The sequence below is a fragment of the Lepidochelys olivacea genome (assembly GCF_965140295.1).
Source record: "Lepidochelys olivacea isolate rLepOli2 genome assembly, chromosome: 2".
NCBI lineage: Eukaryota > Metazoa > Chordata > Testudines > Cheloniidae > Lepidochelys > Lepidochelys olivacea.
Genome location: NC_140412.1, coordinates 176800253 through 176825569, shown reverse-complemented (window position 1 = coordinate 176825569; position 25317 = coordinate 176800253). Strand labels below are relative to the sequence as shown.

General features: G+C 41.3%; 1 protein-coding gene across 1 annotated transcript in view; it reads left to right on the top strand.

Annotated features, from left to right (window-relative positions):
* The window catches only part of HECW1 (HECT, C2 and WW domain containing E3 ubiquitin protein ligase 1), a 349448-nt gene that overhangs the window by 217187 nt on the left and 106944 nt on the right, over positions 1–25317 (top strand). The window contains exons 9-10 of the mRNA XM_084619634.1: positions 23893–24035; positions 25211–25311. Coding sequence (XP_084475760.1) covers positions 23893–24035; positions 25211–25311 — 244 coding nt within the window. The remainder of the gene's footprint in view (positions 1–23892; positions 24036–25210; positions 25312–25317) is intronic.

The window sequence follows — 25317 nt, the reverse complement described above, 5'->3', positions numbered from 1 at the left end:
CCCATGATGTGTACAAATCTGGTGTGGGGTTTTTTCCCATGAAAATGTTTTAGGTCCTGAATTCATTTTAGATGAATTGGTTTTTATAAGGTGCTCTGTCATTGTGTAGTTGCTTGGTGTAAATAGCAACCAGATGTTCCTTTTTCTTAATTGAATGACAAGTCTAATTTGGGATATTTGCTCACCTCACCTGAAAAGTCAGGGTGGGGGTTGAGTGAGGGAAGGAGGACTGTGCAGTCGTTATAAATGTCTTAAATCATTCATCAATCATCATGGGGTCTTAAATCAGCTGTTATGCCTGGCCAAACTCATAACTAATCGAGAGCAGAATTTGGCTCAGATTTTGTAGGTGCTATCCACATGCAAACTGTGAGGAAATGATTCATTCACTCACTTACATTCATGTACCCTAATGTTCCCTGGATATATACACTATGTTGTTCCATATATTTAACCAGTAGGCTTAGATTTCATGCAGTATAGCACCTTTTTATACTTAGTGTATCACTGAGCACAGTGCTCTGGGGTGAATTAAATACTGGGCATGTAATTCACCATAGGTATAGACAGCTGCAACTCTGAACTTGAGAGAGATTGCAACCACTGTGAATTTGGCCTTGGTACTGTGCTGCTTTGCAAAGAAAATTTGATCGACATTTTGTGACCATCATTAGCTCACACACACACACACACACTGGTATTTCATCATGTGTTCCTGGCTTTAGCCAGGTAGACAGTGTTACCTTTTAGACAGTATTCATGGGATCTTCAGCTTTCATCTGAACAGCCACTAGGGAAAGGCAGAAAGGACCTTGGTTTAATTTCTCTTGCAAAGGTTGCACCCCTAGTGACTGATGCAGCGATCTTTCTGGTCTCCTATACACATACTGTCAGCTTTAGCTTTGAGTCCATGTCCTAGTGTGAATTGTTTTTCCCAGTAGCTTCTAGCTTAGAAATAAGAATGCTACAGGCAGAGATATACTTACAGCTCTGTGTCTGATTAATGTGAGAGCTATAGCACAAGACACAGGAATGGGAGTCTGGAGATATGGATTATATTACCAATTTTGCTTTTGTGCTGACTTTGGGCAACGTTTCTGGGCCTCAGTTTAACCATCTGTATTGTTAATATTCTGATAACACTGAGACATCCCAGTCAAGACACGAGCTCCATTGTGATTCATGCTGTATAAACATAAAGAGACAGTCCCTGTCTGAACAGTTTAGAGTCTAAATGACTGGACAGGCAAATGGTGATAGGAGAAAGAAAGTAGTGTTACTTCATTTTATGGATGGAAAATTGAGGCACAGGGAAATTAAGGCCAAGATTTTCAAAAGCAACCAATGATTTTAGGAAGCTTAAATTTGGGGTGGCCAGCATGAGACATCATAAAAGGCCCTGATTTTTCAGAGGATAAGTGCTCAGAACTTTGTGAAAATTAGGCCCCTTTAAAGTATCTGCCTTTAAACACCCCAAAATTGAGGCACCTGAAATCACTGGCTACTTTGAAAAGCTTGGCTTAAGTGATTTGCCCCAGGTCACACAGGAAACCTCTGGTCAGCTCAGGAATTGAACACAGATTGGCTAAATTCCAGTTTAGTGCCTTAACCACAAACCCTATTGTTCCTTTTTAACAATGGGTAAAATTTACCTATGTCAAGGTTCCTCCCCCACTCTGAACTCTAGGGTACAGATGTGGGGACCTGCATGAAAAACCTCCTAAGCTTATCTTTACCAGCTTAGGTCAAAACTCCCCCAAGGTACAAAATATTCCACCCTTTGTCCTTGGATTGGCCGCTACCACCACCAAACTAATACTGGTTACTGGGGAAGAGCTGTTTGGACACGTCTTTCCCCCAAAATACTTCCCAAAACCTTGCACCCCACTTCCTGGACAAGGTTTGGTAAAAAGCCTCACCAATTTGCCTAGGTGACTACAGACCCAGACCCTTGGATCTTAAGAACAGTGAACAATCCTCCCAATACTTGCACCCCCCCTTTCCTGGGGGATGTTGGATAAAAAGCCTCACCAATTTGCATAGGCGACCACAAACCCAAACCCTTGGATCTGAGAACAATGAAAAAGCATGCAGTTTTCTTACAAGAAGACTTTTAATAAAAATAGAAGTAAATAGAAATAAAGAAATCCCCCCTGTAAAATCAGGATGGTAGATACCTTACAGGGTAATTAGATTCAAAACATAGAGAACCCCTCTAGGCAAAACCTTAAGTTACAAAAAAGATACACAGACAGAAATAGTTATTCTATTCAGCACAGTTCTTTTCTCAGCCATTTAAAGAAATCATAATCTAACACATACCTAGCTAGATTACTTACTAAAGTTCTAAGACTCCATTCCTGGTCTATCCCCAGCAAAAGCAGCATATAGACAGACACACAGACCCTTTGTTTCTCTCCCTCCTCCCAGCTTTTGAAAGTATCTTGTCTCCTCATTGGTCATTTTGGTCAGGTGCCAGTGAGGTTACCTTTAGCTTCTTAACCCTTTACAGGTGAGAGGTTTTTTTTCTCTGGCCAGGAGGGATTTTAAAGGGGTTTACCCTTCCCTTTATATTTATGACAACCTACCTTTGTAAAATTCTTTACGGGCTGCATCTGAAAAGTGGCAATAATGATCATATCTAATGTGCCAGTGCTTAAGTGTCTCAAAAAAATGAGTAACTTCCTAAAAAGTGTGACATAGCCTTATATAAGAGAAATTCCCATAGTCTACTCTGTTGAAAACAGAATAGCTGTATCACATTTAATGAGTACAGGAAATATGATATGTTTTCTGGAATAAATAATTTCAAAGGTGTAGTCAGGGGGATTTCTCTACTTAGTCTAGATTTTATGTATCTGCCACTTAATAAGCAAGTCTAAATGTAACATGGAGGGACATCATGTGTTAAATTTGTGAGACCTTTTAGTTCCTAAAGTAATAAATGAAAGGATAACTTTCCCACATGGAATTTTCCATCTGTCTCAGAAGTAATATTGATAATATTTTTATTCCATGTTTCATTCAAGAACCATTCAGCTCAAGTTACAGATAGATATGAGTTGAAAATTTCCTAATTTGATCTGTTTTGCAGTGCTTTATATGAGAGGGCACAAGCAAATGGAAATTTCTTATTAAAATTTGGGAGTAGTATGCAGCATTTTGACACCTGCAGTAGGGCTCTGAGTGAAGTGAAAGAGTTTTCACACATGGGGTTGTTCACAGAGGCATCCTACAGCCAAGGTGACATCTCTTGTCACAGCTGAAAAGCTGATTTGTGATTTGTGTCTTTACATGTTCTCAGAGGCACAACATGAAATTCTGTTACTGCAGTATTTTGCACACAGGATTATGGGAATGATGGTCAATTTGTTATTGCAACAATACAAATATGTTGGTAATAGAAATGCTGAAAAAATCTTATATCTGTATTGTCATATGTAAATAACCATATTACTTCCCACTTCACTGGTGCTCATATTCAAAAACTCTGTCCATCTCTTCCTGCTTCTCAACAAAGATTTGATAGATATAATAGCATAGACTGTTGTAATTTGCCCTATTTGCACCCGCTGAGGATCTGGCTCTTACTGTACTATCTTATCTTGTGAACATTGTGAAGTCATTGGCCCCAAACCTGCAATAAGCTCTTCTCTCTTTTCCCCCTCCTTTTTCTGTCTCAGCTCCCCTTTCAGGCAGAGAGGTGTCAGTCCCAAGGGCGTAGCAAACATTCTTGCTGAAAGGGCTGAGCCAAATTTGTCCCTGGTATAAGGAATGAAGTCAAAGCCCTGTTTTTCTCAAAAGTCTTCATGAGGACCAAACACTATTATATTTGAAATCTTGGAGATTTTTTAAAGTATTTGGTTAAGACAGGAAATTGCCTTTAGGGTTGATTAGTCATAAGTGTTGGTTTCTCTGTATATGTTGTATTTAATCCTTGGGAGATCAAAGGCTTGATTCTGATCTAACACCTGGTTCACACCATTGATTTCAATTGACTTAAACTGGTATATAATCAGAATCAGGTCCCATGTAAGGTCCCCTACATGTCCCAAGCATGAAGCTACCTGGTAGTCTGCAAATTTCTATGACACTAATGGTTAAGTGGTTCCATCACACTAACAGTATGTAAAATGGAAAGGAAGCCTGTGGGAAAAAAAATGAAAATTGGTCTAAAACCAACAAGATGTAATTGAATAAAGACAACTGTAAAGTATTACAAGTAGAAAAGAAAAATCAATTTTTGCATCCTGGTATGAAAATTCTGGTCAGTGTTTTTAGAGCTAATGGTGAGAAATATAACCTGGAAAGTGTGATTCAGGTATAAATTATTGTTATGTTGTCTTCCAGACAACGTGAAATAATAGGTTTCAAAGGTTTGAACTGCCCCATTCATCCCAATAGGATGTTATCACCCACAGATGCCAATTAAAACATCACATAATTTCACTGATGATCACACATTAGCTAGCTAATGTGCTTATCTTGCCATCCAAACAGCTCCCCAAAGCTCCAGGGTGCTGACAGCCTTCAGCTTCCTCATCCTGACAACTTCCACAGTCTAACCAGGGGCTTGTCAGTGCAAACATCTGCAGGATTTTGCCTTCTGAAAATGTTGGGAAGATGTAAATTAAACTCAATTTAATATCTAAGGTCCAGATTGTGACTCCCTTATTCACGTTGACAAGAGGTTACTCACAAGAATAATCCTAGAGTAAGCAAGGAATTTACAGCATGGCCCTAAATAAATAACAGTAGGGACACTGTACTGATTCAACTGTTCATTTTGTTATTTAATTCAGTTAATCACTCCATTTCAAAATATAAATAAATCTGTTGCCAAACTTTTTTCTGCCATAGAAACTGAAGAACTTTACCCCACAGAGTTTAGGTCCAGCTTCTACGCAAGGGTTGAAATCCTGATTCCACTGAAGTCAATGTGAATTTTGCCAAAGTTTCAATGATGCCCCGATTTCACCCACCATACGCAAAGCCTTGTGTACAGTAGCCTCATTATACAGCACTTGCTAACAAACAGCCAAGCAAAATGGAAAAGATCCAAAATTTATTCAACTGTATGCAGAAGTTGTAGTGTGTATAGCTGTAATTTCTGAATATCTGATGATAATTGAAGTGTGAAGGCCCAAGACAGCTCAGATTTCCTTCAGGAACTGATTAAAAGCAAGAAGTAAATACATTAGATTGCTTTAATATGTCATTCTGCTAGATATAAAATTTAACTGCAATTTCTGTTCCCCAAAAAGTATATAATTCTTGCAAGTCTCACACCTCAATGCTCATAGGAGTCCTCCAAGTATTTTTAATCTGTGCTATACTAATAAATATGTAGGTACTACATGGAGGAATGCATGAGAAATGATAATTAACTGTGGAAGTGGTGTTTGAAATTGATGTTTCCATGAGTTCTTTTCTATTGTTAATGGCATTGTCCTGAAATGTGCTATTAATAAAACAAGAGAAGTCTTGCTAGGCTATCTAAGCCTCCAAAGAAGAGTCTATTTTTAAAGAGTCTATCAACCACTAACTCAGAATTTTATAGAACACATGAATTTAATGTCAGGGGAACTTTTTCTATTTTTCGTTTCTACAGCACGCTCATTATAGGCATATAGCAAGTCTGTGCGTGGAGACTCTATCCAACTTTCAAGGCAGTCAATGGAAAAATTCTCATTGACTTCAGCAGGATTTGGATATACGCTGGGAGACTCATCCAGCGAAAGAGACATTGTGCTTCAGGATAACATAGCACTATTGGGCTGGCTAGATTGTCGGGCTCAACGGGTAGTGATCAATGGCTCCATGTCCAGTTGGCAGCCGGGATCAAGTGGAGTGCCCCAAGGGTCGGTCCTGGGGCCGGTTTTATTCAATATCTTCATAAATGATCTGGAGGATGGTGTGGATTGCACTCTCAGCAAATTTGCGGATGATACTAAACTGGGAGGAGTGGTAGATACGCTGGAGGGGAGGGATAGGATACAGAAGGACCTAGACCAATTGGAAGATTGGGCCAAAAGGAATCTGATGAGGTTCAATAAGGATAAGTGCAGGGTCCTTCACTTAGGACGGAAGAACCCAATGCACAACTACAGACTAGGGACCGAATGGCTAGGCAGCAGTTCTGCGGAAAAGGACCTAGGGGTGACAGTGGACGAGAAGCTGGATATGAGTCAGCAGTGTGCCCTTGTTGCCAAGAAGGCCAATGGCATTTTGGGATGTATAAGTAGGGGCATAGCGAGCAGATCGAGGGCCGTGATCGTTCCCCTCTATTCGACATTGGTGAGGCCTCATCTGGAGTACTGTGTCCAGTTTTGGGCCCCACACTTCAAGAAGGATGTGGATAAATTGGAGAGAGTCCAGAGAAGGGCAACAAAAATGATTAGGGGACTGGAACACATGAGTTATGAGGAGAGGCTGAGGGAGCTGGGATTGTTTAGCCTGCAGAAGAGAAGAATGAGGGGGGATTTGATAGCTGCTTTCAACTACCTGAAAGGGGGTTCCAAAGAGGATGGCTCTAGACTGTTCTCAATGGTAGCAGATGACAGAACGAGGAGTAATGGTCTCAAGTTGCAGTGGGGGAGGTTTAGATTGGATATTAGGAAAAACTTTTTCACTAAGAGGGTGGTGAAACACTGGAATGCGTTACCTAGGGAGGTGGTAGAATCTCCTTCCTTAGAGGTTTTTAAGGTCAGGCTTGACAAAGCCCTGGCTGGGATGATTTAACTGGGAATTGGTCCTGCTTTGAGCAGGGGGTTGGACTAGATGACCTTCTGGGGTCCCTTCCAACCCTGATATTCTATGATTCTATGATTCTATGATTCTATGGGCTGGCTCAGTTGGCCGAAGGGCGCTCTTTGTTGCTGCTGAATTTGGGAGCAAAGTGTCCTCTAGTAGATCCTTTATATAAGTACTACACTATTCCACAGTTATGGACCAAAACTCTGCAGCTTGCAGTAGTGATGCTGCAATGCTTTGTGTTGCTACTGTTTAATACCGTAGTATTTTTGAAGCAGTTATGGATGTGCTATGGTTGCATTTATAATAATTGTTTTTCCCTGATACTTTACACTTCCTGTCATAATGTACATTTCATTATATTCACAATATATAGCTGCTAAGCCAATGGAGCTCACTACTACAGGATCCCATAGCTATCCACACTGGCTCAGAAGCAGCACGATGTGCATTTTGCCATCTTTCCTCTTATGCGGTCACATAGGAACAAGCCGAATTTAGCCCCAGCTGCTTAAGAAACAACAATTCCCCGTGAGTTTGTATAGTTCAGACAAATAGTATAGTATTAGGCAATAATTACAAGCACAGGAAGGTTTTGAATGGTGGACATTTCTGTGTCCTTAAATAATGGAGACGGTGAATGTTGCGGTGCATTAAAAATGTAATTGACTAACTGTACTATTGGAAATGAAAAACCTAGTGATGAAATATTCAGCTAAAAGACTAACTCTGTTCTCACCCATCAAAACTAAATTGTAGTCTTTTAAGATTTACTTCTTCTTACATCTTCCCTTTGGTATGATAGATATCTCAGATAAAATTTCTGTTTACTTATATTGCATATTCAACTGCAAATCAAGAGCCTCATTCCTCCTGTCATCTATGTTTTAATTTATCTACTCATCATCCGCTACGCTGACAATCTTATAAAAGAACTAATTTGTACATAAATCCATTCTAAGCAGAGTTAATGGATTTATTCTGATTTATTTCACATTTCCTTTATATTATTATTAAATGCCTGTCTCTGTGATTCTCCTCTCTTCCCCCCATGATGGTTTTTACCATGTTTATTCAGATATGAGAATAATGTTGGTGAAAAATACAAACTAGGAGTTAATCGTCAAAATCAGCTGACTTCATGTTATAATTATCTTGAACCCCTGGAATGGAATGGAATGTCCCTTTTAAATGGGTGCAGATGTATTTTGCAAAGGCAGCATTTAAAGTGTACCATGAGTTCTGTACCATATGTGAGCAGCACGCACAAAATCCCCATTGCAATCCATTTGTTTGAATAATTTGTGTATGCACAAACCATTGTTGGGTCGGGGAGCAGACATGCAGTAAAATGCAGGTTACAGTCTTGAAACCTGAAAATGACACTTGCTACAAGGTATCTGCAGAGTAGCCCCTCTCACGTGTTTTAAGGAAAGCCAAGGTTAGGGCAACTACTGTAAACATAGAATCCTAGAAATTTAGGGCTGGAAGGGACCATGAGAGGTCAACTAGTTCGGCCCCTCACACTAGGCATGACCAAGCATACCTAGACCATCCCTGACAAGTATTTGGCTAACCTGCACTTAAAAACCTCCAATATTGGGGATTCCACAATTGCTCTTGGAACCCTATTCCAGTATGTAATTATTCTTAGAGTTAGAATGTTTTCCCTAATATCTAACCAAAATCACCCTTGCTGCAGATTAAGCCCATTACTTCTTGTCCGGCCTTCAGTGGACATGGAGAACAATTGATCTCCATCCTCTTTATGACAGCCTTTAACATATTTGAAGACCATTAACAGGTCCCCTGCTCAGTATGTGTGTGGATTAGCTGGCACGTACACACGAATCTCCCAGTAGCTGACACACTGTACTTCATTCTGATTGAAGTTTCAACAATGTGAATCTATAGAAGCCCAAGGAATAAAACCAGTGCAAGTGAGAGGAGAATCAGAACCCTAGTGAGTATTTTAAAGTGTCAGTTTATGTTCTCAGATCCATCCAAGATCTGACTGTCATGTATGATCGAAAGATCTTCATGTGTACAATAAAAGGTACCCACTCCTTTTTAAATTACTGAGGAATAAACTACTACTGTACATTTCTTGGCATCAGAACAGTGGAAGAACTTGAAATCTTCTCAGTTTTTCTAAGTTACATAGATGAGTTTACCTCAGTATCAAATTGTATTTCCTCATGTTCACTATAAGAAATATGTTAAATATTGAGGTAATGTTATTTTCTTATCTTAAGAAAGATGTCCTAGACTGAATAGGCGTTAAGATGACATATGGAGTACAAAGTACACGTCAATAAAAATCCATTAATAATCCTGGGAATAGGTTGGATAATGGCTATATTTGGCAGATTCACCGATGTGGAAATATTGCCAACAGCTAAATCCATGCATGGAGATCTGCAATGGCAAACACAGCTACTGTACAAGTGTTGTATCGTGGTGTTTAGAAACACAGCAAAATGTTTTTTATTCTAGATACTCGTTTTATGTCACAGGCTGTCCTTGCCTTCTCCTCCATGAGATGGTAAATTGAATCGTCTCTTATTGGTGTCCTGCAGTTATAGGTGCACACTGATAGGACAGTCCTTTTTCTGTCCCCTGAAATTCTTAACAGCCTCTCGTCGACTGAACTCCCCACCACCATTGTAGAACAGATCGAGGAGCGCACAAGGAGTTGGGGCCCATTTATTTGTGTTGTTTTAGCCATTTCTTCATCCATCTGCTGGCTATGCCGTCAGTGGCATGTTTACGTCCTCAACTTAGCTAGCACTCAACCTCAGGAAGGAGGACAGCTGTCCTCTCCCTGGGTTGGTATTCTGACCAGGGCCGGCTGTACAGTTTTTGCCGCCCCAAGCAGTGAAAAAAACTGCCACCGCAGACGGCAAAAGGGAGAAGCTGCCGCCGATTTGCCGCTGCGGCCGGCGGGACAGAGAAACACTGCCGCCCCTTTCTAACTGTCGCCCCAAGCTCCTGCTTGGAACGCTGGTGCCTGGAGCCAGCCCTGATTCTGACACCTTAATAGCATGCTTGAACCTCCTCAAGAATACACTCCGCTATTCAGAGAAGCTAGTGTCACTGCTGCACCACTTTGAGGCATTGAGGTAGGATTTTGAAGTAGGGTCCCATTAGAAACCATGAAAATCAGATGAGTACAAAGTTGTTTTAAAGAACGGTATTTTTTAATGGTTTTTAAAACTCCCATGGCTTTTTCAGGGGAAAGAGGACATGTTGTTCCCCCAGTGAAGACCCATACAGTGTCCGTTTACATCCCTTTACTCCAAGAGCCCCAACCACATGCTCCTCATGTGAGGGGGCTTCCATGGGTACGGGAGAGAATGATTCCACTTTGGCTCTGCTTCCCTCCCCTTGATGCTTGTGCTCGTGGCCACTGGAATGGCATTTCTGTTTTTTCTATCCCCCCTGCTCTGTCCAGCTGCGGGAAGGGCAAGACAGTCCTGTAGCACTGAGATGGCAGCTCTCACCAAACACAGGTTCTGCAATAGTATTCAGTTTTCCTAAACACTTGTTTTAAATATGAATATATTTATAAGCAAATTACTTCTTTAGCTCTCTGGGGTTAAACCATTTTTCCCCTCTGATCCCAAGAACCCAGAGGGTTCTTCATGGTGCATAATTAACACCATTCCATCATGGCAGGCTGTGCACTCTGCTCTTCTTGCAGGCCATGGCATTGTGGTTTAGTTAAACTGGGCCAGCTGCCTCCCGAGCACCCCCTCATAGCCAGGGATCACTCTGCAGGTGACCTGCTTCACTTTCTCCTCTCCTCACAAATAAAATCCAAATAGGCTTTCATGAGTTCTTTGACAACAGCCCTCCTTAGGGTCTTAGTTAAAAATTAAACACAAATGTCTCCCCCCAGCCTTAGGGTAGGCACATTCCCAAACTTCCTTGGTGTCTCAGGGTCCTTTCTGCCTTACCAGGCTACCTACCAGGCCCTTCCTAGCTGAAGTAGTTCTTCTAGTCTTAGGGTCTTCCCTGCAGCAGCCTTTTTCACTTTCTATAGTCTCTTTACTGCTTCCTTTCTTTGAAGCTTCCAGCTGCTCTTTATAGGAGAATCAGCTCCTCCATACCCAGCTGGTTCTGCTAATTAATCCTAGACTCCATCCCAGGTGGCTAATTAGATGAGCGCAGGTCAGCTCCAGGCTTCCGACCCTGGAAGGGGCAGGCCACCCCATCACACTCTGTGGTTGCTCCCTCTGTTGAAAAGTGGAGGTGGATTTTCAAACCAGTCTCCGTATCCCTCCAGTCCTTATCATCTCTGGTGAGACTGCCAACAAAAATGATAATTAGTGCTAGTTGCAGTGGTGGGTTTTGTGATATAGGCATTTGTGCAATAGAAGCTAGACTGAGATCACCAACCCATTTTACACCAGTCCCAATACAGCCATCAGCTTGTAATGACTTTCATTTACTACTGACCTGAGCCAAATTAGAAGAATATACTTTTGAAGAGCCAAAAAGTTTCATATGTGATTTTGCTCCCCCTACTCTGGGGTTATTTTTTCTGATTTTCCCCTCCTACTGACTTGTACATTTCTTCAGGAGACAGAAAAGAAGTGTCTAACGAATCACAGAATCATAGAATATCAGGGTTGGAAGGGACTTCAGGAGGTCATCCATTCCAACTTCCTGCTCAAAGCAGAACCAATCCCCAACTAAATCATCCCAACCAGCAGTTCGTCAAGCCTGACCTTAGAAACCTCTAAGGAAGGAGATTCCACTACCTCCCTAGGTAACCCATTCCAGTGCTTCACCACCCTCCTAGTGAAAAGATTTTTCCTAATATCTGACCTAAACCTCCCTCACTGCAGCTTGAGACCATTACTCCTTGTTCTGTCATCTGCTACCATGGAGAACAGTCTAGATCCATCATCTTTGGAACCCCCTTTCACGTAGTTGAAAGCAGCTATCAAATCCCCCCCATTCTTCTCTTCTGTAGACTAAATAATCCCAGTTCCCTCAGCCTCTCCTCATAAAACATGTGCTCCAGCCCCCTAATCATTTTTGTTGCCCTCCGCTGGACTCATTCCAATTTTTCCACATCCTTCTTGTAGTGTAGGGCCCAAAACTGGACACAGTACTCCAGATGAGGCCTCACCAATGCCAAATAGAGGGGAATGATCACATCACTCAATCTGCTGGCAATGTTCCGACAACCGCCCAAATGCCGTTAGCCTTCTTGGCAACAAGGGCACACTGTTGACTCAAATCAAGCTTCTCTGTAACCCCTAGGTCCTTTTCTGCAGAACTGCTGCCTAGCCACTCGGTCCCTAGTCTGTAACAGTGCATGGAATTCTTCCGTCCTAAGTGCAGGACTCTGCATTTGTCCTTGTTGAACCTCAACAGATTTATTTTGGCCCAATCCCTCTGTATCCTATCCCTACCCTCCAGTGTATGTACCCTCAAGCATGAACTGAACACATTTTAAAAAAACTGCACCATCTTTGCTTAGCAATCAGAGTTCTGCAGAGATGCAACCCCATTGCGAAAATGGAAGTAATTGCACAAGACATCAAAGAACAAATATATCGACTTGTTCTGAAGTTCCAGCTTTTTAATGTGCCCACAGATTTTAGCCAGTTTTGTTTAATATTAATTTTTCAGCAGAAGAAGGGAAAAAGCATAACTCTGCCATATGCTTTGCCGAGGGTGCCCATTATCTCAAGTTGCATCAGTCATTTTGCATTAGGTCATACCTGATGTGACATGTAAAGCAACACACCCTGCCTGACACAACATTATGGGTAGTTAGTGGATCAGGTTAGTTAGAACAGTGTAGATTTTATTTTCTGCTTGCTATCTACTCACTCACACACCAGGCAGTGGCTATATTCTCAGGGCCAGCCTTCAGCACAAGTGAGACAAGCAATCCCTTTGGGTAACCTAAGTAACTTTTCTTCTAAGAAACTAAGTAATTTTCTTCATACTTTTAGAGCAATGTTTACTGGAATCAGATGACCAACAAACATCTGAGTCCATGAGTTCTTACTGGAGTCCAGATGGCTCTATAGAATGAAAAGTAAAATTACTGTATTCTAGCCGTGATTTTAAAATCTTCTTATTCCTTTTCAAATAGCCTCCATTCGTCTGTGTCCAAATCAATAAACAACCAATAAACAAATCATTTTCCTTGCTTTTTTAACCCCAAGTCTGCAGCTGGGTTTCATTGTAGTGCTGAAATCTGTGACTTCCCTTGAGCTTTGCTTAACTGATGTAGTACTGACATTGTTTCACTAAAATCACAGGCAAAATCCATCCAGCCACTTTTGAATTACAAAATAAGGGAGAGGGAACTATTTCCTGTTTGGTTGGTTAGTTTGGTTTCACTTTTTGGAAAGCCTTAAAAATTTGATAAAATTTTGTATCTCAAAAATTTCATGGTTTAGTAATTTCCTATTCGTTTAGTGCATTAGCCCTGGAGAAGGTATATAATTCACCCTCCCGATATGTGTCAGAAGCCTCACCAGCAATATGCTAATAAATATCCATTTTCTGATGTATTCTACATATACTGTCCAAAAACTACTGAGCACCTCATCCTCTGAAACAGGTCAAGACTTCATTCATTCCTCACAGAGGACTGTGGAGACCTGACATGAGCATATGCATTGTTATTTCCTTGTTAAAAATGTGCTTAAAGTTAAACAAACATGCATGTTTGCAGGATCTGGGACATAACAAGTAGCTCAACTGCTTTTCACGTAATTAGCAAAAAGAAAAGGAGTACTTGTGGCACCTTAGAGACTAACCAATTTATTTGAGCATAAGCGTTCGTGAGCTACAGCTCACTTCATCGGATGCATACTGTGGAAAATACAGAAGACATTTTATACACACAAACCATGAAAAAATGGGTGATTATCACTACAAAAGGTTTTCTCTCCCCCCACCCCACTCTCCTGCTGGTAATAGCTTATGTAAAGTGATCACTCTCCTTACAATGTGTATGATAATCAAGGTGGGCCATTTCCAGCACAAATCCAGGTTTTCTCCTCCCCACATCCCCCCCCCCAAAAAAACCCCACTCTCCTGTTGGTAATAAATTGGTTAGTCTCTAAGGTGCCACAAGTACTCCTTTTCTTTTTGCAAATACAGACTAACACGGCTGTTACTCTGAAACCTGTCATTATGCAAGGCACATAATTAGGTTTATTGACTGTTAGGTGCTTAAAGATCAGCACGTGCATAAGTGTTTGCAGGATCTGGACGGAAAACCTCAGTCCATTGCAGCAGGATCCTGAGGCAGAAAAAAAGGTGGTAGAATTTTAACACAGAGTGTCTCAATCTTTTGGACTTTTGCTCTGCAGTGTTCTAATGAGATTCTTTGTACATTATTTATAGCCTTCACTCTGTCTTGATGAAGATTTTGTTTAGGTACAGGCCAAAGAGCTACATAAAAGTGCTAAACATACAAATTCAGAAATGAAAGGAAGTGTTCATAGGTATAAACTCCAGTAGTTTGCTACAAAAATGATGAAATTCCTGCAAAAAGCTGAGTTTGCTGGTGGAAATGGTGACACTTTGCGTTAGGTCAAACTTATGAATATCACCAGAAGAAAATTGTTGGGTTTGCACAATTGTAATTGCTTTGAATGTTTATGTTTTCTAACTCCGTTGCTTGCATATAACCCAGCACTCACTGTGCAGGTCAATTTCCATAAATCACAACAATATCAACAAGGAAAACAAGACTCAGCTCTTACTTTTATTAGCAAGTATCTATAAATGGACTACTCAAGACAGATTCAATTCACAACAGATATTCTGGCCAAAGACCTGTGTTGCTTTTTTAGCGCTGTCTATTTTTACCTGTTTGTAAAAGGCCTTTGACTGAAACGTCCCTACTGGGAACTGAATGTGATTAGAGTAGTGTATTGGTCTAATCCTGAGGCTGCAGTAGTGACTGCAAAACAGATGGATACTGCTTCACTCCTTGAGGGGATAAGTATTCCTTCCTCCATGCCCCTCACTCACTCTAGACCCTCCCCTAGCTGGCAGTCAGGCTGTGAGCTGGAATACATCTTTTCCCATTCACTCCAATAGCAAATATTGACTGTTGTTTTCTTTGTTGATATGATTCAAGGACTGGAGATTGTTTAGCGAAGGGGTCCCTGGGAATACGTGTGGGCAGCAACTGTGGACAATACAGGCTGTGTGAGCATTTCAAGATATTCTGCTACATTTGTAAAAATTATTTACATTGTGATTTGTAGGGTATAGGTGGGATCCATGAAAGCACTTAGACACTTCAACACCATAATCAGGGAGCCTAAGTCCCAGTTTTGACTCTCTGCAGCCACGAAGGACAGAAACTTACTATGAAAGCAGAGATTCTCATGTAACCACGTGACTCCAGGAGCTGAGGCTTTAAGAAAAGCACCAAATATTGTGCGACTCACAATAAAAATTGTGAGTTAGTAACACTGAAGATAGCAAATTAATTATTCTTACAATGAATCCCTTCGGGTTATAGCTGAGGTTAAAAGTGGAGCGGTTTGTGGGCACATGTGGGAGCAATATTAACCGACATCTTCCTGCATAAAGAGTCAATTTTTATTTCAGGTTGTGATCACACAGCTGCCTTCTCTCAGCACTCTTGGAATGAATTATTCATTGCAACATCATTCAATGTGCACCTAAGGGTACCGCAGAATTCATAATCATGCTCTTTTTTATTCATAGATATGCAGCCTAAGCTGTCATCTTTGCTTCACAAAAAAAGCAGACTAGCTGCTTTTGTGTGACAGTTTGCAAATACTAGACCAACAAAAAGACATCATGCTTATTACAGCCAGTAGCAGTTACTAGCATTTTATATTGGCTGATAGGAGTTGCCTTTTGAAAGAGACCACAAAACTCATGGTCCTTCTTGCTCTTCAAAGATATAAAGGGCCAGTTTTGGGGTAATGCAAAATCATCCCATCATAGGGGTTGCAAGAAATGTTACCAGCTAAGATGAAGGGATCAGCAAGGTTACCAGCTAAGATGAAGGGGTCAGCATGAAGGGTGGCAGTAGTTAAGAATAGGGTGTAAGTTAGGATTTGGTATTGTTATATTTCCAGATCCAAATATGCCAATCTTGTCTTTAATTAAATACCTTTTAGGGCCCACATTTTCAAAAGTGATTAGTGATTCCGGATGTCTCAGTTTTTAGGGGCCCAACTAGAGACATCTTAAAGGGGCTTATTTTCAGAAGGAGAGTGCACAGCTCTTACACTCAAAAGGCCTTGTTAAGGTGTGTCAATTTGTGTGCCCTAAAACTGAGACAGCCAAAATCATTAGCCACTTTTGCGAATCTTGGCCATTGACCTTAATTGGATGAGAACCACAGCAGCAAATATTAACAAAAATGAATTGTGTTAGCACAGTAAATAGGTCATTATTTGGAAGCTACCACCAACCCCACTTTTGTTCTTGGGTTCACTCCTTTAACTCCAGCTGCAATTGGTTCCTTCTGGCAAAATTTTTTGCCAAAATGTTCCAGATCTCAAAAGTGCAATTACTCCTTACAGCCACTATAATTCTTAAAGCATTGTACTCTGCAAGTAGAAGGAGAGTTTGGCATTTGTGGTTGGGGACCGGCAGGATGTACATTATTCTGGAAAGGGTACATGAAAGGTGCTTTGTTTGTGGGAAGTGCTGCTTGATAGGTCTGACAGAAGAGAAGATCTGAGGTTTGGAAATGAAGCTAGAAACTATGGTTGAGTTGTGAAGGAGATTTGAGCAGATGTTGAAGGGAAGGAGACAGGAGGCTGAAGGGAAAACTCAAGACTTGAAGATGCATGTTGGACAAGAGAATTGTGAGAGTAACCTGCTGGATGAGGAAAGTAGTCAGTGGAAGCATGTGACTATGAGAACAAGGCCGAGGAAAAGACTGGCCATCAAAGGAGAAATATTGCTGAGGAACAGGCTCGTTGAGGTGCAAAATGAAGGGGATAGGCAGACAGTAACAGAAGATTGGAGTGCAAGGAAGAAGAGAAGGAAAGAGTTAATGGAGGTAGCCATGGTTCGGAGCCCTAGGAGGATAGAGGATGACTTGCAGAAGATTGCAAGTAAGAACAGAAGACAAGACAATTTGCAGCCAGAAAGAACAGAAGGGGGAAGGCCAGAGAATTGCATCAACACCATCAAGAGAAGAAAAGAATGTGTTGTCTGCCGAGAGCTAAGATATGGGATGTGGACCTGAGGCTGAAGAGGCTCCTAATGGGAGCAGGAAACAATCTACTAATTGTCCTTCACATAGAAAGAAATGATACTGCTAGATTCTCCCTGGGATGCATGAAGGAAGACTACGCAAGACTGGGGAAGATGTTTAAACAAATGGAGGCTCACGTATCTTCAGTGGGATTCTACTTGTGCCTAGAGAAGAAGAGGGAAGGCAAGACAAGATTATGATGATCAACAGATGGCTCAGGCAATGGTGCTGTAAGGAGGGCATTGTGGTGTTTGACCACTGGGAAGCATTCACAGAGAGAAAGGACTGCTATCATGCGATGAACTCCACCTGACTAGGGAGGGAAATTGAGTGCTGGGAAGGAAGTTGGCACAATTGATTAAGAGACCTTTAAACTAGGGAGATGCTCATCTAATTGCCACACCTGGTTCTAATGTTGAGTGGTAGGAAAATCAAGTAAGAAAGGATTCTGCAATGGAGAAAGGAACAAGAGAGGGTGGGAGAATGGACAACAAGAGGAAAGAGAGTAACAGTCAGGTAGGCAATACTAGCAGTAAAATGACTTCACCTAGTTGCGTAAGGAATCTGGGTGAAGCCAAGCAGAAACAACTAAAATGTCTCTACACCAATGCAGGAGACTGAGTAACAAAATGGAGGAAATAGAATTACTGGTGCAGGAAGTGAAACCAGGTATTATAGAGATAACGAAATATGGTGGAATAGTACTCATATACGTGTACTGGAGTACAGGTATTGAAGTTTATGTGCTGTTCAGGAAAGAGAAATAAAGGTAAAGGTGGTGGAGTAGCACTGTATTTTAATGATGAAGAAGACTAAAGAAATTAGAAGTGATGGAATGGATAAAACAGAATCTGTTTGGATCAAAAATCACTTTGGGTAAGAAAGTTAACAGAGACCCTCTGGAATAGTGCTTGGGGTCTGCTACAGACCCCCAGGATCCAATCTGGATATGAATAGAGACATCTTTAATATTTAAATGAAATTAATTCTACTGTGATTATGGAAGACTTTAATTTCCCAATTGTTAAATAGCAAGGACCTCACAGAAGAACTGGTTGTAGAGGACAACCTTTGCGTGAGTGGCCATAGGTTAGTTCAGTTGAAACTAAATGGAAGAATAAATAAGAATAGGTCTGCAACTAGGACCCTGGATTTCAAAAGGGCAAACTTTAAAAAATTAAGGGAATTAGTTAGGGAAGTTGGGATTGAAGGATTCAGGGATCTGAACGTGGAGAAGGCTTGGAATTACTTTAAGTCAAAGTTGCAGAAACTATCTGGAGCCTGTATCCCAAGCAAGAGGAAAAATCATAGGGAAAGGTTGAAGATCAAACTGGATGAGCAAGCATCTCAAACAGGTTATTAAGAGAAAGCAGAAGGCCTAGAAGGAATGGAATAATGGATGGATCAGAGGCCAGAAGATGTAGGGATAAAGTGAGAACTGTCAAAAGCCAGCAGAGCTAGACCTTGCAAAAGAAACTAAAACCAATAGTAAAAGATTCTTTAGCCATATAAACTAAAAGAAAACAGGAAAAGAAGAAGTGGGACCTCTAAGTACTGAGGATGGGGTGGAGATTATAGACAATCTAAGTATGGCTCAACACCTAAATGAATATTTGCCTCAGTTTTTAAGAACAGTAATGAGAAACTTGGGGAAAGTGACAGGATGGCTAATGGAAATGAGGATATGGAAGTAGAAATTGTCACATCCATGGAGGAAGCCAGACTCAAATAGCTTAATGCGACCAAATCAGGGTGCCAAAGTAATGTCCATCCAAGAATATTAAAAGACACATGAAATCGCAAACCCAATAGCAAGGCTTTTTCATGAATCTGTGAACTCAGGGGTCATACCCTATGACTGGGAAATGCAAATATTGTACCTATATTTAAGACAGTTCCACATAGGAAATTATTAGTTAAATTGGAGAAGATGGGGATTAATATGAGAATTGAAAGGTAAGTAAGGAACTAGTTAAAGGGGAGACTATGTGCTGACAGGTCAACTGTCAGGCTGGAGGGAGATTGCGAGTGGAGTTCCTCAAGGATTGGTTTTGGGACAAAAAGGGAGAATGTGTTGATAAAATTTGCAGATGATACAAAATTTGGGAGGTATTTCTGGAAGAGAAGAGGACCAGAATATCATACAAGAAGATTTGGAGAACCTTGAAAATTGGAGTAATGGGATGAAATTTAATAGTGCAAAATGCAAGGTCATGCACTTAGGGACTAACAACAAAAAATTTTTGCTGAAAGCTGGGGATTTATCAGTTGCAAATGACAGAGGAAGAGAAAGACCTGGATATTGGTCAATCAAAGGATGACTATGAGCCGCCAATGTGATGTGGCTGTGAAAAAGGCTAATGCAATCCTAGGGTACATCAGGGGAGGTATTTCCAGTAGAGATGGGTGAGTGCTATTACCATTATACTAGGCACTTGTGAGACTTTGTCTGGAATACTGTGTGCAATTCTGGTCTCCCATGTTTAAGAAAAATGAATTCAAACTGAAACAGGTGCAAAGAAGGGTTACTAGGGTGATCAAAGGAATGGAGAACCTACCTTATAAAGGAGACTTAAGGACCTTGGCTTATTTAACCTAACAAAACAAAGATTGAGGGGAGATATAATTGCTTTCTAAAAATACATCAGTGAGGGAGAACAGTTATTTAAGTTACGGGCCACCAACAAGTTTAGACTTGAAATTAGAGGAAGGTTTCTAACTGTCAGAGAAGTGAAATTTTGGAACAGCCTTCCAAGGGAGCAGTGGGGGCAAAAAATCTAACTTGTTTCAAGACTGAGCTTGATAAGTTTATGGAGAAGACGATAAAATGATATTGTATACAGTGGCATGTGGCCCATCCGCTACTGCTATTAGCAAATATCTTTAAAAGCCAGAGATGGGAATCTAGATGGGGAGGGTGCTGAGTTACTACAGAGAATTGTTTCCCAGGTGTCTGGCTGGTGGGTCTTGCTCACAAGCTCAGCATCTAATTGATTGCCATATTAGGGAGGTAGGGAAGGAATTTTCCCCCAGATCAGATTAACGGAAACCTTGGGGCGGGGGGGGTTCACCTTTCTCTGCAGCATGGGGCACAGGTTCCTTGCTGGTTTAAACTAGAGTAAATGGTGGATTCTCTGTAACTTGAAGTCTTTAAATCATGATTTGAGGACTTCAGTAACTCAGCCAGAGGTTATGGGCCTATTACAGGAGTGAGTGGGTGAGGTTCTGCGGCTTGTGATGTGTAGGTTTTCGGACTAGATGGTCTTCTTGCCTTAAAGTCTATGAGTCAGAAGAGGCCCTCTGTACGACAAATACAGTCATGCCAGGGGATCAGACTATGGCATGGTTGTCCCCTAACATGATCAAAATATTGTTTGATAGATTGGACTTCACCGTATCTTAACTTTTTCTCAGACCAGTGCCTGTCCTTGCAAATAGAGTTACTTCCCTGAGTTGCTTTCAACACACCTTACCCAACACAATAATGGCCCAGATCCTCAGAGGTATTTAGGCTCCTAACTTCATTGCCTACCCTTGCAAAGCTACTGCTAATGCGCCTGTACAACGTTAACTTTTCTCCTTGAATAAAAATGGAACTATCAGGATTGGTTCCACTCCAAAGTCAAAGAAATATATTTTCATGTTAATTCTGATTTACGTCAGATTTACACAATATCACAAAGGGTTAACGACGAGGGGATCATTTAAATCATTAATGCAGTTTGTACTTTCCATTTAAGAATGATTGATCTTTATTTTGCATGTGTGCATACATGTTCTACTCCTTGGAGATGTTTTTGTATTGAAAGTGTCAACAGCCTAATCATTTACAACTTTATTAAATGACAAATTGAGGCATTTACTATAATGTCATTCATCTACTGGTTAATTCCCCTGTTCTGAATTCTTTATGAGTGTCATGGAGCAGCCAGTTGCCTTGGGGCTATATCAAGCGGTTACAATAGTAATAATAATAACAAAGAATTATACAATTTTCAATATGCCTGGAATACTGCTGATCTCTGCTTTGCAAAACTTACTCTCTTCTCTAATATATTGCAGAAAATGTGTAGAAAGTGTGGACAAAAATATGTACTAGCACTTCTTTTAGTTTTATTTCTCTGCTTATTTGCAATTCTTGCCATAGGCACACTGCAGCTTTGCTGATCAAACATCCTGGCTGCTCACGTGTGAGTAACTTGAAGACCTCATTGTCAGACGTGCAGCTCCTTTTGACTTCATTAGAAGTTGTGCGTACTCAGGCTCTAATTCAGCAAAGTACTTAAGTCTGCGCTTAACTTCAAGCCTTAATAACCTGGATTGCCATTGACAGTGGGAGTGTTAGATAATTATTTCAGGCACCTTAGGACTCATTTAATACACTACTTTGATACTGTGTGGACAGTGGCCTTTTAGGTAAAATCAAGCAACAGTCCCATGTTCATTCAAAGCCATTTATACACCGCCATGAGATTCCCTCCCTTTGTTTATAACTCACTAAAAGCAGTAAATCCACTTGGAGCAGAGGTGCAGTGGGGCAAGTCACCATCCACTCCCACACTGGTAGGAATCCAGAGTTAGGCTGAACTGCCCCAGAAGTGAATTCCAATATCCAGGAAAGGGCAAGGGCAACTCCACCAGGAGACGTGCTATTGGGTATTCCTCCTGGGCAGTGTCTGCTGTTAGGGCACCGACTGAGCCTCGACTGTTTTTCAAAACTCTCCTTCACAGGGGCCAACGTCCCCTCTGGTGCAGCTGCCCTGATTGTCTTAGGGATGGAAAGTGTGCATGCTCTCCAGCTTGAAATTTACCCCCCCCCCACTCTCAAGTTTGCATTTAGCACTGTCCAAATGCTTTTTACAGTGCTATGTACACATGTAAACTTGATTGAAAAATATGTAGCTGAGCACCCTTCTCTTTGAGATCACTGACTCAGATCTCAGAGAATTAATAATATCTGATGACTCTTGGGGGGCCAGTGTGAAATAAGTTGATAGTATCACTCTGGTTCCTAGACAATGGTCCACAGCACAAAAGCACCACCACAATTGGCACGGTCACTGACGTTGCAGTCTTGGCAAAGAGATGAAACACTGAAGGGGCATGAAAACAAATCTCTCTGCTCTGGAGTTGTCCTGCCAATTCAGGGCTGAGGCACACTGTGGAGGCAGGTGATGTGGAGGTTGTGTTTCTGCCTGTTCTGTACCTGTCCGTTGGATAAAATGAAAACTACAGACTCTCGGGTGGTGAAGCCAACACCTCGAATTGGGGTAGCACGGGAGACATGATGGATTTGTGAGTAAATTGCTATCATCATTTTTCACACTTCCAAAAGCAATGTTCTTGGACAATATTATACTATTATTACTATATATCTTACACCTAGATATTCACATTGTTTGTCAGCAGAATTGTATTTACTTGCAACTTCTTTTTTCTTTTTTTTCTGAAAGTAAGGGCTTCACTGGGACTGAATTTGTGGAGAAATGCAAAATTTGGCCCAATGTGTTTGGGTCAATTATAATTTTTAGGACAGAGACTGCTACTGTGATATTTGTTTGTAAAATGCTTACCACAATGGAGTTCTGATGAGGGCTGTGGAGCATTACTGGAGTGTAAATAACAAATGTATTGATGTGCATAATTCCTGCTAGTATCCACTCCCTGCAAACTGTAGAGGCCTGATCCTTCAAAGTTTGAGCATTTCCTGTGAGTTGCTCCTACTCAGCCTCTCTGACTCAGGGCTCTGTATCTTACAGGTTTGGACGCTGGGATCCAAGAGCACATTTTAATAGAGGTCTTGTCTGTACAGTAGTTTAGTGCATGGTAAGATGGGGTGTGAATCTACAGTACACCATGCACTAAGTGGACAGTGCTACCGCACACTAACAGTTCTACAGTGCGCTGTGATCTCCCTTTTCAATTAGCAGTAGGTCAAAGCACACTACGGAACTTTTTGTGCAGGGGCGGCATGATCCGTGTGTACAGTTACTACGTGTCCGGCCAGAGTGCTGTTGACTTGCACGCTGGCTTGCCACACACTAAATCACCACGTAGACATGCCGTGAATATCTTCTTGCCCTTATATGTATAGACAGATGGAGAATATCTTATTGCCCTTATATAAATCCATGGTATGCCCACATCTTGAATACTGTATACAGATGTGGTCTCCTCATCTCAAAAAAGATATACTGGCATTAGAAAAGGTTCCGAGAAGGGCAACTAAAATGATTAGAGGGGTTGGAATGAGTCCCATATGAGGGGAGATTAAAGAAACTAGGACTTTTCAGCCTGGAAAAGAGGAGACTAAGGGGGGATATGATAGAAGTATATAAAATCATGAGTGATGTGGAGAAAGTGAATAAGGAAAAGTTATTTACTTGTTCCCATAATATAAGAAATAGGGGCCACCAAATGAAATTAATGGGCAGCAGGTTTAAAACAAATAAAAGGAAGTTCTTCTTCACACTGCGCACAGTCAACCTGTGGAACTCCTTGCCTGAGGAGGTTGTGAAAGCTAGGACTATAACAGGGTTTAAAAGAGAACTAGATAAATTCATGGAGGTTAAGTCCATTAATGGCTATTAGCCAGAATGGGTAAGGAATGGTGTCCCTAGCCTCTGTTTGTCAGAGGGTGGAGCTGGATGGCAGGAGAGAGATCACTTGATCGTTACCTGTTAGGTTCACTCCCTCTGGGGCACCTGACATTGGCCACTGTCGGCAGACAGGATACTAGGCTGGATGGACCTTTGGTCTGACTCAGTATGGTCATTCTTATGTTCTTATGTTCCCTTAGTATTGGTTTTGTCCTGGTTCTATGAACCTGCTTCCTGTTGTGTTAGTAAACTTGAACTTCACATGCCTAAGCCACTTATTCCATGTTCTTTTTATTATCATAGCAGTTCAGCTTTGTTTCCGTTCCCACGGATGTTCTGGAAATAGAAGTTAAGGACAAGTTTGCAAAGAGCCGGCCGATCATTAAACGCTTCTTGGGGAAACTTTCCATGCCAGTGCAACGCCTGCTGGAGAGACATGCTATAGGGTAAATCTGTTATCTGTGTGACTTTTATGTTACTGAAGGCTCACACTGCCACTGTGAAAAGGAGAGCAAAGTCCATGGCTGAAACAGCATGATATAGTCAAATAATCTTGCTCAAATGAAATTACTTACTTGACAGGGATTTGTCTGATTAATGATGCTGGTTTAAGTTAGAATTTACTTCCTTGTTATAAACTTAGGACTCTCTAGTAAAAGTCCTTGCTGAGTGCAATGGTTTTGTTTTCTGATGAGTCCCAAACCTTGCTTTATTTTGTCTCTACACATGGTTCTTTGAAGCAAGCAAACTCAGTGAAAGACATATCTACAAGTATGGAGACAACAAATACACAATCCCCAGGTTTACATGAATACTAGAATAATCTCATTTATTCAAGTTATAAATGTACATAAAACTACCCTGGGAGCATATGCAGCACCAAATGGAAATTAAAATGTGCTTCTCCAGAAGGCATACAGATTTAACACTCTTCACGCTCAGTAGTTTTACAAACATTGACTAAGCTTCAGATGGGGGCAATGAGCAGATCATCTTTTTTCTAGTTTCACTCTTCTCTGAGTGGGGCTGTGGGACTTTTGGATAAAGTGTGTCTTCAAGAGGGACTGGAAGAAAGAAAGGGTGCAGGCATCATGACTGCCCAGGGATGTGCTCTAGGTGTATCAACGGCATGGAAACAGGAGTGGGAGGAAGACATGAAGGGGCAGTCAGCTGAGTAGCTCGAAGAGCGAAGAAGAGAGCAGAAATGAAGCAAGAACAGAGAAGCAGGTACAGGGAGTCAGGCTGTACAGGACTTTGAAGGCAAAGACAAAGAGCTTGAATTTGATACAGAAGGAAAGGGAAAGGAAATGCAGGGATCTGAAGAGGAGTTTGACATGGTCAGATCATCAGGCAGGGAAGACTTGCCACCACATATATCCCAGCAGACCTGGGTTACTAACTTAACTGAATCTTTGCACTGTAGTTGGAGACATTGGCCCCCCGCTTCCCAGCTATTCCTTCCCTCATGCTCTCAGACATGCCCGCACTGCAGGTTGAAATAATACAGTGTGAATCACCTTTGAAAATGTCAGGTGTTTGTGAAGGATACAGCAGCTTTCTCCATTCGCTGTAGATAGTGGATGAGTTTACAATCTCTGTAACAGTACTTGCTTTCTTACAGGGACAGGGTTGTCAGCTACACTCTGGGACGTAGGCTTCCAACAGATCACGTCAGCGGTCAGCTGCAGTTTCGGTTTGAGATAACTTCTTCTATCCATCCAGGTATTG